This window comes from Phodopus roborovskii, unplaced genomic scaffold (genome assembly GCF_943737965.1).
Source record: "Phodopus roborovskii unplaced genomic scaffold, PHOROB, whole genome shotgun sequence".
Taxonomy (NCBI): domain Eukaryota; kingdom Metazoa; phylum Chordata; class Mammalia; order Rodentia; family Cricetidae; genus Phodopus; species Phodopus roborovskii.
Genome location: NW_026126575.1, coordinates 5,598,952 through 5,612,977, shown reverse-complemented (window position 1 = coordinate 5,612,977; position 14,026 = coordinate 5,598,952). Strand labels below are relative to the sequence as shown.

General features: G+C 44.7%; 1 protein-coding gene across 2 annotated transcripts in view; it reads left to right on the top strand.

The window, feature by feature from the left end:
* Positions 1-14,026, top strand: part of Adamts9 (ADAM metallopeptidase with thrombospondin type 1 motif 9) — a 157,054-nt gene that overhangs the window by 132,620 nt on the left and 10,408 nt on the right. For both annotated transcript variants that reach the window (XM_051203300.1, XM_051203299.1), the window contains 6 exons: positions 329-461; positions 1,082-1,176; positions 1,286-1,380; positions 1,473-1,606; positions 3,620-3,711; positions 9,867-9,971. In XM_051203300.1, the coding sequence (XP_051059257.1) occupies positions 329-461; positions 1,082-1,176; positions 1,286-1,380; positions 1,473-1,606; positions 3,620-3,711; positions 9,867-9,971 (654 nt within the window). The remainder of the gene's footprint in view (positions 1-328; positions 462-1,081; positions 1,177-1,285; positions 1,381-1,472; positions 1,607-3,619; positions 3,712-9,866; positions 9,972-14,026) is intronic.

The window sequence follows — 14,026 nt, the reverse complement described above, 5'->3', positions numbered from 1 at the left end:
TGGCAGTGCCATCTCACAGGGTTATCATGTTGCTTAAATGGGGGGCAGGGAGTGTGTGTATAACTACATACAGTGACATACATGTATAAATGCTTTATATAGAATTGTGTGTTTTACAGTTATATAAGTGTGTATACACACACACACACACATATATATATAATGCTTAAGTACATATATGTGAAGCATAAAACAACAGCTAGAACATGGTAAGAAATCAATAAATGCCAGCGGTTTGTCACACAGCACCAGGGCTCCAAGCTTTGTGTCATGATGCTTATGCCTCCCAGGTTCAAGAGCCACCCACCAACTCTTCTTTGCCTTCCAGTGCTCAGTGTCCTGTGGTGTGGGAATCATGCATAGATCTGTGCAGTGTTTAACCAACGAGGACCTGCCCAGCCACTTATGTCCCACCGATCTAAAGCCAGAAGAAAGAAAAACCTGTCACAACGTTTATAATTGTAAGTCACTCAACCAAAGCCTTCTCTGTCTGCCATAGAGAGCAAAGCATCTCTGTTGGTGTATTTGTCTGTCATCTTTAGAAATGTAGTAATTTTCTATGTATTTGTGTGGTGTGTTCATGTGTGTGTGTGTGGGGGGGGGGGTGCCTACACTTTCGTGCTCAAGTTTTTGGAGGCCAGAGATTGATCTCAAGTGACCTTCCTCAGTCAGTCACTTTCCACCTTGCCCTTGAGACAAAGTTGTTCACTGAACCTAGAACTCACTGACTCACCAGGCTGACTGGCTCGTGGACCTTCATTGTCCTTCTGTCTCCCCTTCCCCAGCACTGAGATTACATAAGGCACATTCACAGCCAGCTGTTTTGTGTGGGCATCAACCTCAAATCTTCATGTTTGCCTGACAAGTGTTCTACTTACTGAACTATCCCTCTCTCTCTCTCTCTCTCTCTCTCTCTCTCTCTCTCTCTCTCTCTCTCTCCTTGTCTCTTCTCTCCACCAACCTCCCCTTCTCCTTTTAATCTACCCATTGGCCAGTTCGAGCAGGCAGCGTGACGTATTCCATTGGTAGATAGCGAACATCTGAGACGCTTGCACCCATTTTTATGATTTGTGCTTCCTAGGTGAGTTACCCCAGAACTGCAAGGATGTAAAAAGACTCAACAGTGCCAGTGCAGATGGTGAATATTTCCTGAGTGTTAGAGGGAAACCCCTAAAGGTGAGTGTTGAAATTAGTCATTGTTTACAGAATGTTTTCACGGTAATCTCGGCTCTCATCACTCTCTCTCTGGGTGCCTCTGTTGGGTTCTTCCTCATTCATCGTGCAGGTATTCTGTGCAGGAATGCATTCTGACTATCCCAAGGAGTATGTGACACTGGCCCATGGTGACTCAGAGAATTTCTCCGAAGTTTACGGGCACAGGTAGGAGGCTCAGTCCCAGAAGAGATTCGATCCCCAGAGGTCCCCAGAGAAAACTTTCTCATTCTTACCGAAATGCTGTCGACACTGCTTAGGTTGCACAACCCAACAGAATGTCCCTATAATGGGAGTCGGCGGGATGACTGTCATTGCCGGAAGGATTACACCGCTGCTGGCTTTTCCAGTTTCCAGAAGATCCGAATCGACCTGACCAGCATGCAGATCATAAGTAAGTTCAGCCAAGCACCCTGCAGAAGCACATACCTCCTCTCCACCTGGGGACACAGGGCCTGTGAGAGCATAGATACTGAAGGGAAGTCACACAGGGTGACCAGCAGTGACAACCCTGCCATATGCTTCACATGTCAAGGCTTTGTCCTTTGTGTTCAGTGCTGAATTCCAGTGCCTGGAATAGGTCAGGTCTCTGGTTTGTGATGAGTGAGGAAGGAAAGAGATAAATATTTGCTCATGGAAGTTTTGCCAATGCAAGTTGAGTCTCAGAGCAGCATCACAGTAGGCATTGCCTTGGGACCTGGACCTTAAGCATGTGAAGGGGTTAGACATTGAGGTCTATACAGGGAAAACAATAGAACAGAAAGAAGCTTCTAGAGGAGAAACAGCAGCTAGGAAACAGTAGCAAAGTCATTTGTAAGACACATCCCCCTCCAGATGGTTCTCCCCAGCACAGAGCACACACACACAGAGGCAGAAAACTAATTTTATCTGATTGTTGATTTATGGAAGAAAAATGGCTTCAGAATTACCTTTCCTAACAAGCCTGCCCGTGGCCTGATTTCATACTCTGGCTAGCACTCTGGTTCTTCTGGGCACATTAATCATTAGAGTGGGTAAAGACAGCTAAAATATCTAAACACATTCTCTTGAATAGAGGAAGAACAGAAATAATGAAGAATTAATTTTTTCTTATTAACATTACACCACCAATATTATCCTAGTTTTCTCTTGAGTTAGATTAAGTGGGATTTGTACTGAGATAGTTTTTATTTGCTATCAGCTATACAGATTAGGGTTAGATGCAGTGGTTCTATGGTTTCTTTGTTGAGAAAAATGCCCCACCTTTAGATCATCAGGGGTGGGGCTCATGACCCTGTCCTTCGAATGACCATTGCCTTTAAATCCTACTCTACTGAGGACCTGTAGGCATTTAAATTGTTAAGGAAAGGAGACACATTTTCTTCAGTAGTATAGCCATGGAAATAACCCTTCACCTATATTCCTGTAAGTGACTAAAATGAAACTTATTAGGTCACACACACACACACACACACACACACACACACAAAGCACAAAAGATATGAAAATGGGTGAAGTACTTGGGAAGAAGAAGGGGTTGAGTGGGAATGGGAGGGGGACAAGAGAAGGCAATGGGGTAATGAACATGGTCAAAAGATACAATGTGTGTGAAAGAGCCATAGCCTACTATTATATACGATTAGCATATGCTAATGAAAATTTTAAAAAGACCCCAGCAAAGAGCTACTGAAGTGACCAAGGATGCCTCTGTTTAAAAATGGGAGTTCCCCCCCCAAAAAAAAACCTTCTCAGTGACCACAGCCATCTGCAGCTCCTCTGCAGCCCCTCTGCAGCTCACTGTTTATCCTGTGCATTTGAGGAGTGGCAACAGGGTTAGAAACAACTGTGGTTCAATACTGTTTTTAGTGGCTTTCCCCCCACTTTTAACTATAAGCTAGCCCTGAACTTGAGAAATTACCATTAATAATTTCAAGATGTGTGTTCTAATTGTTCTCCATTCTGGCAAGAGCAGGACCTAGGCCACAGGAGGACAGAGGAAACTTGGGGATGGCCCCTAAGCAGCTGGAAAGACTTCCCTGGCTTCTTGCCCTGTTCTTAAGCTGGGGATGCAGGGTAACAGGAGGTTCCCTGTACTCAGTTACTGCACTTAAGTGATTTCCTATTTATGCAGGAATCAATTCTAAGATCACGTTAAACCTCTTTTTGGCTCCCATACTCTGTGGAGACAGTCAGTGCTGATAAAGCCCAGGGAGAGAAGCTCTCAGAACCACAAATGTGATGGGAAAAACACCAGGCACATCTGGAATCATTTGCTCACTAATGATTAGAGTTATTTCTTTCTCTCCCATTCCTTCCTCCTCCCCTTCTTTCTTCTTTTTCTCCCATCTCCTTGTTAAAACCCTGCCCCTTCCATACTTCGTTTCCCCTGCCTTTCTTTCTCTCCCTTTACCCTTTCCCCATTCCACAGCCACTGACTTAGAGTTTGCAAGGACAAGTGAAGGACATCCTGTCCCTTTTGCCACTGCTGGGGACTGCTACAGTGCTGCCAAATGCCCACAGGTATGTCCTCAAGCCTCGCCCCTCTGCTCACCCTGTTTTTGAGGCCCCTCCGTCCATGTGTTCCTACAGTTAGAATTAAAGCAGTTGGTCATGGAACAATTTGGCCTTGTTGCATCAAAGGCCTCACAAATGTTTTGGAGTCTAACCCAGGAATTTGACTCCTAAGAAATACTCACAGCTACAGGCATAACATCTGTGTTCAGCAAGATGCATCAGGTATCATGGTCAAAACTTTTGAACAAATCAGATGTTGGATGGCAAAGACTTGGTTCGATAAATTATGAATGAATAAATGAATGAATACTGCAGTCAGTAGAATGTTGGTTAATGCTTAATGATGGACTTACCATCAACAAAATTCATGCTTTGTAGCATTTTCTGGTTTCTATGGTGTAAATATTCTCCCTGTGACTGATTTAAACTCTCACCAACAATATGTCACTAAGTGGGAAGAGACGCACAGAATTGACTCTTTAAAAAAAAAGAGAGAGAGAGATCAATATAGAGCCAAGCCTGGTGGCACAGGCCTGAAATGTCAGATATTTGGGGAGGATGAGGCAGGAAGACTGCCAGTCCAAAGCCTACCTGGGCTACAAAATGGGTTACAAACCTGCTTGGCAACCTAGTGAGTTATATCTTACTTCAAAAAACATTACCTTGCCTGCATACCAAGACCCCAGATCCAATCCCCAACACCCACCCAAACACACAAATATAGGTAAGCCTCAGCATGTCAGTTTGTCATTATAAATTTTTCTATTACAAAATATAGAAAAACACACATGGAGTTATGGAAGAGAAGCCAGTGTCAAAAGTATAGCATGCCCCATGATCCCATATATATGTTTTGGGTTGTCTGTGTGTGGTGTATGTATGTGTATGCTGTGTGTGTGTATAATATGTGAATGTATATGTTTGGGTATATGTGGTATGTTTGTATGCATTGTGGTTTATATGTGTGTGGTGTGGGGGGTGTGATATGTATGTGTGGGGTGTATGTGTGTGATTTGTATTGCATATATGGTATGTGGGGTGTGGGGGTGTGGTGTATGTGTGTGTGTGGTGTGTATGTGGTGTGTATGTGGTGTGTGTGTGGTGTGTAGTATGTATGTGTGGTATGTGGGGTGTGGGGGTGTGGTGTATGTGTGTGCGTGGTGTGTATGTGGTGTGTGTGTGGTGTGTAGTATGTATGTGTGGTATGTGGGGTGTGGGGGTATGGTATATATGCAAGTGTGGTATGTATGTATAATGTATGTGTGTGTGATGTGCTATGTATGTGTGGTGTGTGTTTGTGGTATGTGTGTGGCATATGTGTATATATGTGTGTATGGTGTGTTATGATATGTGTATATTGTGTGTTGTGTAGTGTGTGTGTGTATGTGTGTGTGTGTGTGTGTGTGTGTGTGTGTATTATATGCTTGGAATCGAACCCAAAGCCTCTTGCGAGGTAAACACTCACCATACAGCTGAGCTATGCCACCAACCTCTGTTTTTCCTTAAATTAATTTTGTGAGAAATTTTTAAGTACTGCATTTACATCCCTTCCAGCCCTTTGCTCTCCCCTGCACTTTTAAAAATGTGTATTGACAGAAAAAAAGTTCTGGAAGGAGATTTTTAAATATCAGTGGAGTGTTTTGTGGTTTTAAATAAATAAATATTACATCTGGAAGTCTCAAGATTTGTAAGGCGTACATGGGTATCCCCTGGCTCTGTAAATGCTGGGCCTTAGGACCATCTCAGCAAATGAGCTGCTACTTCTTTTCCACTTACTCTGAGCCAGGTCATATCTGTACAATGTCCAAGCCCAAGGGATTCATCACAGCCATGTACGATATTCTAAAAGTCCCCTTCGCCTGGGGTTTGGGGCTCTGGGGCTCTTGCTCCCATCTGTTAACTCCACCACAGATGTATGAAATGCAAGCTAAGCGTCTTCACCTCTTCCTGCCCATTCTACAGTCATAGCCGTGCTCTCCTCTTCCAAGCCTTTGGGAAAATGCTTAACTTTCAAGTGTTACTTAGCCTGTTCTAATTTTGCAAAATGGCCAGTAGGTTTTGCAAGAAGCTTCATTCATCACTTGGAGTATAGACAGGAAAACAGCCCACTGTTTCCTTTGGTTCCCGTGCATTTTTGCAAAGCTGCCATTAGAGGGAGCATTTAGAAGTCTGGAAGAATGGGCACATTTGTCTCCAACCACAGTGTCACCTGAACTTTCTTCTAAGGAAACAGTGTCCTCTGAGTGTTTCGTGAGCCTCAAGCTAAGACAGCCTCAGAAAGCATTCGAGGAATGGTAGGGGCACCCTGTGGGAGAAAGAAAAGTAGCAAAGGGGATAATGGCTAAAGGGGATTTTCCTCCATCACCAAGAAATTCTAAAGGTCTGCAGTGCAGTTTCTTTAGGGCATGGACGGCTCCAAGCATCCAGTCAGTGTGACTTCTAGTTCAGTGGCTAAGGCTGACCCTGCCCTGCCTCTTTCAACTGTCTCAGAATTTTCCCATTTCTATGTGCATATCTTTGGGAAGTTAATTCTTAGGTAAATGAAGGGTAATTTGTTTTCATTTACTTTAATAACTCAGCAACGTGAGCTCATTTACTAAACGCTGATAAGAAGTGATAAGTGGGAAAACTCTATGCCAGGAGAGGGTTTTTCTATTTTTCCTGCAGCCAATTCTTCAGACTCTGTTGGGTTCCTTCAGGATTCCTTAAAAATTTATTAGCACTGACTATGCTTATGAAAAATTTGATTTTTGTTGTTGTTTGTTTTAAATTCAGTTTTCCAGGGAAGGTTTCTAGGCAGCCTCACTAAGTGTGGTCTGCAGCCTCAAGTTTGCTTTGAAATCAAAGCAAAAGGATGCTGAAGGATGCTGAAGGAAGGATGCTCCAGCTGAGCCTCCTTTTCTTCCTCTCCACCCTTTGCTTTGCTTTAAAAACTTACTTTTCAGCAAAGAAAATTCCAGGCACCATCACCTCAACAGATGGTTAGAATGTGGCTTTTATCCTGATCATGGTAAACTCAGTATTGTTCCTGCTGACACTGAATCAGTCACTAACTTTTCCTGAGAGTTTTCTGTATTTCAGGCACTGTGCTTAACATTCTTAAGGCCTTAGCACGGAGTCTCAGTGTTCCATCCCCTTGGGATGAAATTCTAACTTTTCCAAAGCACGCATTTCCAAAGCTAGATTTTATTCCAAGCCATTTGGATTCATCTCCACTATGGTAGATGTGTCTTTCTCACCCTGCCACATGTTGGACAAGAATAAGATCCCTGTTGGTCTGAAACCCACTCCTGCAGATCTCTGTAGATAGATCATCTAGCATATGTATAGCTCTTCATTTCTGTTCCTCCCAAATCAAGAGTCAGCAGTAACAAGTTTTATACCTTTTAGATGCCAATGACAAGACCACAGGCACAAATACATCCCACAGCAGAGACAGAGGGACCATCTCTATCTTCTTCTTCTCCAGGGTACTTAGTTTTTAGAGTGTCAGACAGCTAGGATGTTTATGGAAAGTGTAGGTCCTTCAACCAGAAAATTCAGGAGAATGAGGAAGATGGCCCGCTGTTGCCTTCAAATGTGTTCCCCTGCTGAGAGTATACACCTAAAAGATTTCAAGGAGCATGCTCAGTCACAGAAGGCCCAGAGTGTTAGGGGCATTGTGAGGACCACAGCCAGGCCTGCAGCATCTACCTTCCGAAAAGTTCAAAACCAAAGCAGACCAGGTATTATTTCTGCAGCAAGACAGAGAGAGTGGGGTCAAGTGGGAAGGGGCAGTTGAGCCCCTGTGATGTGGGACACCATGTATGGTGGGTTCAGCCCTTCTTGAGTAGCAGTAACCATGAGATAAGGAAGTGGCCACTAGAATCTTGGCATGACCTTGTGCATATCTTCCCTCTCAACACTCTGGAGGCTAAAGCAGGAAGACACAGAGTCCCAGGCAGCCTGGGCCACATAAAGAGACTTTCTCTCCAGATTGTTTTTTGTTTTGTTTTGTTTTAATTAGGAGGGCAAACAAAGCAAAAAGGCCAGCATTGGAAAACTGTATGAGGCAGCTGGCATGGAAATCCCAATCGGTCATATTTACAAGTACCTTGGTACTGAGTTCTTACACTCAGGGCAAGAACTACTAATGTCTACACACTTTAGTCATTAAAAATATCTAATAATACCTCCTACTGTTTGCCAGGCAAGGGCAATGGGACAGAGATGTGGGGGACTTCCATCTTGTAACCTCCTTTTAAAAAGTTCGATCTTATTAACCCATTTTATTGATGGGCTGGGGAAGTAAGCCATTTTCTGACCATCCACTGAAGCAGATGGGGGGGGGGTGCTGTGGAAAGATCCATCTTTTACCCCTGCGATTTCTCACTCTCAGCACTTTGGATCTTGAGGACCAGGACTGGATAATGATCTGTCGGGGACAGGGGTCTGTCCTGTTACTTACAGGCAGTCCATGGACCCCTCCTCTGCCACCATCTGGAATATCTCTCACTGCCTGTAGACATCACCACATTTCTTCTGAAGACTTATCACCCACACTGTGACCACTGGCTGGTCACCCCACAGAAACCCATGTTCCTGTCTCATGCATTTGCACCTCAGCTTCAGAGAGGTTCCAAAGTCTTATTTGTTCCCATTTAAGGAACTGGCAGGAGGAAAATCCTAGAGCCACACCTCATTCTGGAGGTTTCAGCTGACGACCTAGGATGTGCTTTTTACTGGAAAAATCTACAAGTATCTGTCACCTGTTACTGCCAATAACTAGTATAAACAAATACTGAACCCCTCCCCTAAATAATTGTTTAGATAAGCAAAGAAAACAATTAGAAAATGCAGGAATGAGCCAGGCCTGGAGGTGCACACCTTTAATCCTACCACTTGGGAGACAGAGGCATGTGGATCTCTGTGAGTTCAAGGCCAACCTGATCTACAACATGAGTTCTAGGAAACTTTGTCTTGAAAAACAGAGGGGGGGGGGCAGGTGTGATACTCAATGTACTCATTTTTATTATAGATACCAGTATTTCTACTAGGTATCAACTAGTAACCCTGGGATTTTATTTATTTGTTTGCTTGTTTATTTCTCCTAGAGTTTTGGTTTTGTTTTAAGGCAGGGTTTCCCTAGGTAATGTAGATGGATCTGATGGCCATCCTCCTGTCTCAGTTCCCTAGTACTGGATCACAGGCAGGGACCACCACACCCAATTTATGTGTGACTAATTTAATTTATTCCTCAGTAGAGTCAATGAGGGATATTTGTGCATTACCTTCTATTTTATAAGAGGATCAAGGGAGGTCTTGAAAAGCTGGGCTAGCTCTCTGGGATCTAATCACTGCTGAAGAAGTTAACTCGTTCATGCCAGGATTTGGTTGTGAGTGGTGCCTCTTTTGCTTTAACGTTTGGCAAAGCTGTGGGTTCTCAGTTTGGGGAGAAAGCAACCCTGAGATTGGAAACCGCCAGGGACGGAGATGGTTTTGAAAGAAAGGAGAGACCAATACACTGCACTGTCTCCTTAGAGATAACTATCAAAGTGCCCAGACCACACACCCTGGGAGCCTTCGGGAATCTGTCCACTAAGTAGGGCTGGGGGAAAAGGGTAGAGGTTGGGTGGGAGCCTCTTCAGCTGGCCAAGCGCGCCCTCCTCTGGCTGCTCTGGGAAAAGCGCCTCTGCTTTGAACTCACACCCAGCGGTGCTTGGGACACACTGTGCTAGCTCTTCGCCCCAGGAAACCCGGGAAACTTTGGCAGCTAGATCTTGTTAGAAAAATTACACTGTGCCATTTTGGTCGTGAAGGAATCTGACAATTGTAAGCAACATCAGGGTTGCTGTGCTACGGAGGCCGACGGGAGAAGCTGTGAGAGGGGATTTAGAAGTCAGTAAGAGATGACCCCAGCTCTTACTGTGTTCTGGAGGGAGTTAATAGCCTGTAGTCCCTGGTTTCGCCGTATGTAAACACAATCTCTACCTAGAAACCATGAATGTAAAGTGTGTTGCTCTGACAAGGGAACAAAAAAAAAAAAATACCTTCAACGATTAGTGGCCATCAAAATTAATTGACACCCCTCGCCTTACCAAAGTGCCTTTAAATGTGTCAGCTTTGCTTTGTTTGGTTTGTGGTGTGGGCTAAAAGTCTTTTGCACTGGCCGTGTGTTCCAGGGGCGTTTTAGCATCAACCTTTATGGGACCGGCCTGTCTTTAACCGAGTCTGCCAGATGGACCTCACAGGGAAATTATGCCGTTTCGGACATCAAGAAGTCTCCGGTAAGACTGTATATGGCTTGGTGTGGGGGGGGGGTAGAAGTTGACCCTTACTTTCCTTTCATTTTATGAATATGGTGGGTGTGTACTGCAGGAGACAGTGTGCACTCTTCAAACCCCGCCCCCAAAAATGACCAGAGGGGGAAAAAATTAGAAATAAATACAGGAAGGAGTGACTCGGGGGCGTCTCATCTCACCTGGTTGGAGCTTTTCCCACTAGTAAATGCCAAGCTGGCCAGGCACCTGATCAAAAATGGGGAAGGGGACCTCCAAAATACACAGGGCTCAAATGTCTTTCCTAGTCAAATGTAGCTCAGCTATGTGAACCTAGGGAAAGGTTACAGGGTGATATTTTCTGGGAAGTTAAGGATACTCCCACGGCTTCTACAATAACCCACTTTTGGGCCACCCTGCTCCCAGTGCACAGGGCATGACAGCAACACCTGGGCGTGTTAGAACATAGGCATTGGGACCTGTCTGCTGGCTCCAGTTTTGTAGCTGAGCAAGCCCCAAGCGGTTGACAAGCACAGCACATCCCAAGAACCACCCACCTCACGCACAGTGGAGCCACCTGGGAGGTTTAAGTGTGTGGTTCTGGTCCCTCTGACCAGGCTGTCTCCATGACGCTTTTGATAGACAGTGGGGAAGACAGAGCCCTTCCATTGAGTTCTCAGACCAGTGCAAGAATGCCCTGGGGACATAGGCAGTTTCCTCGTTGTGGTTGCGTTGTGCCTGCATGTGTGAGTCCAGTAGGAAAGGAAGAGGGTGAAGAAAGCAGACCTATGCCGGAAATCATTACCTGGTTAGAGCTGCAAGTCAGGACTGCAAGGCAACTGTGAAAAGGTTTGGGTGTTTTTTTTTTTTTTTTTTTTTTTTTTTTCTGTTTCTTGAAGCTTTTATAGAGTATTTACATATTTTCAAACAGTGGGATTATGCACTTGTAACTTCGGCAATGGGGGGAGAGGTGATGCTAGAGGAATCTTAAGTTTAAAGCCAACTTGGACTACATAGCTAGACCCTGTCTCCAAACCTCCAGTGCTACAACTACAGATAAGTAAAGATAATATGTGCTTATCTGAAATTCATATTTGACTAGTGTGTGTTTTCTCTTGCTAAATTTGGCAGCCCTTTCAAGCATGCCAGAGGGGAAGCAGCAGTTTAGCCTGTGGTGCTGCAAAGCCCAGGATGGGGAAGGACCCTTTCTGATGTTCTCAGGAAAGTGTGTTTCCTAACCCCTTTTTAAACTTCTGGAATTCTATCTGCATTTCAAGTTCTGATTTGGCCACCAAGCTAGTCAGGGAACACAGATCTGAGTCAATGGCCACATCAACGGCCCACAATTTAATCATAAGTATTGCCCTTGCACCAAGAGGAATATTGACAGTTGAAATGGTGCAGTGGCCTTTGACTGCACCCTGATATTACAAGTTCTTCCCCTACCACTCCCCTCATTTTTCAGGAAATAAAATTAGTATGTTTATTGTGTTTGGTTTTTGACCTGTGAAATATGTCTCAATAACCAAAATTGAAATTTTTAACTATTTTAGATATAGTTGAATGAAATCAATTCTGTTAGTGAAATTTTAGCCAGTAACTAAAAATAACAAAAGACTGTGGTGCCATCTTATGGACATGTTGAGTACTGCAAGGCTGCTTCCCACCCTCTGAGAATTTTTCATGAACTGCTAAATCTGACAATTGCCTGTCAGCATGGTTTTCTGTGCGTCCGTCTGCTGTGGTTGGTGTGTGTGTGTGTGTGTGTGTGTGTGTGTGTGTGTGTGTGTGTGTGTGTGCGTGTGTGCGTGCACGCGTGCATGCAGAGCAGCACCCCTGGGGGTGATCCATGAAAATGAACTCCTGGAACTGCTATGGTTGGGGAAAACTACAAGTGGTATTCTCTTCCTGAAGAACACCTCTGCCTCTAAGACCCAGGCATTGCCACAGAGGAGGAAGTGGAAACATTGTAAGAGCCACAAGGTGTGGACATTTGCAGCAAATGTGTCTGAGTTGCTCTCTGCAAACTCACAATGGCTGTGGCTACATGAACAGGACCTGCACAAGATCAAACCCTAAAGCCCAGCATGCAGGGAGGAGCAGTTCCTGACAACCCACCCCTGCATGAGACGCTATTGTCAGCTGATGATTGCTGGGGGAGTCCGTTTCTTCCGGGATGCAGCCTTGAGAAGCCACCTGTGTCCCAGTACACAGTCTCATATGCACACATACAGGCAGCTGCCAACAGACTCAGTGTGTTCCAGAAAACAGAGAGAGTGAACATGAAGCTGGGAGGGGAATGTGATGGAGGAGTCAGCAAGTGATTGGAGATGGGCTAGGTTGGATCAGAACACATTGTAAGTATGTATGGATAGTACATAAAATGTTTTTAAAATTAAAACATTTTTAAAAGTCATAGGAACATTAGCATGTTGATGATAACAGTAAAATCTATAGGCAAGAAGCCCCTTTGGGCTCATTTGAAGCAAAGCCCTGCAGAACAGGCAAGGCTCTATCAACCAGAGCAGACCTGTTTTATTTTTTGTTTTTTTCTGATCTTGGCACTGGGATTAAAAGCAGGGTCCAGCACACTCTATATCACTGTGCTACATGGTGAGCCCTCAAATGTTCCTAATCTGTCTAGAAGGAACCGGAAATGTATATCTCTAATGGTTTCCAAGGTGATGCCATATTCCCAATCAGTAAGTACAGTTTGAAAACCCGTACCCTAAGTTAAAGCAGCGTGCTTTTCACATGCACACCTTTAATAGAGACTTGTAAGCAGTTCTGTGTGGGGCATGCTGGGAACTGTGTGACATTCCACTCCCAGGCAATGTCCCAGAAACGAAAGCCTTGCTTCCCCGAGCCTGCTTGGGAATAGAACATTCTCCCTGATCAAAACTAAAAGAAAATCCCCAGTGGCGCAGACTAAACCTGGATCTCTAGTGCCATTGAAAGCCAGAGATGCCACCTCACCCCTAGGGACAAAGCTCCTTGTACACCTTGAAAAGAACCCTGACACCTGTTTCACCTAGGACAAATCATGGTCCTTTGATGGCCCTCAGTTGATGCCTGAGATCTCAGGAAATACCCAAGTCCAACTACACTAGCTTTCCTCTTTCTGTTCAATCTTACCATGGCTTAATTTGTAAGTAGGGCACAGTGAGAGATTAGCAACAGCTTCCGATAAAATAAAAGCAATTATAGCTATATAATGGACAAATATGTGTGAATATGTGCTATAAAACATTACCTTGCAATGATGTCACACGTGATGCCTATGTGTGAAGTGAATGTACAAGGGCTGTGATGGGCTGTGTCAGACTTTCTTGAGCACAAACTGGGAGAGTGGGGCAGTTGGTGATATGGTGGCACAGAGCAGGGGTATGTGTCATGGATACACTGGACAGATGACTGAGTCTCCACCAAGTGGGGTAGAACATGACAGTGAGAAGTTTCATCAAAGTCAGAATTGCATGTGTTTAAAACAGGATTTTTAAAAACTTTTTGTGTAATACGTTCAAGCCACAGCTGACTGCAGATAAAAGAAACTGTACAAAGAGAAACCGTGATAGGTCCAAGGCTTCCAGAGCTGCTGTTTGTTTGGAAACTTGCATGTTGACTCCGGACTTGCCCCCCACCCCCAGCTTAGGTGGGACAAATGAGAAGGAGGGTCAACATTTTCAGGCGTCAAATTGAGGATGTAGGTGAAGAGGTCCATGCCTGATAATCCTCTATCTAGCTCTTTCTACCTAGCAGAAGTGCTGCTATTGGCTGTGTAGTGAAGGCCCTCTATATCTCCTGAGAGAAGAGATGTCCTCCATCCACACAGAAGGCCCCCTTACATACAACATGGGTGCTCATCAACTTTGTCACCTTGGGTTCCTGTGAAAGCAGGGCAGACAGCAGAAGCATAAGCAACAGCAGTTGATGCTGTGGCATCTTTGAAGCAGAGGCTAGCTGAGGCTGACAGCCTGCTGGAGGTAAAGGGACTGCTACTGCAGGATGAACCTGGGGGAGCTATCCACACCCCACATTGTGGACTTCCTGGCCAGTACTTGTTT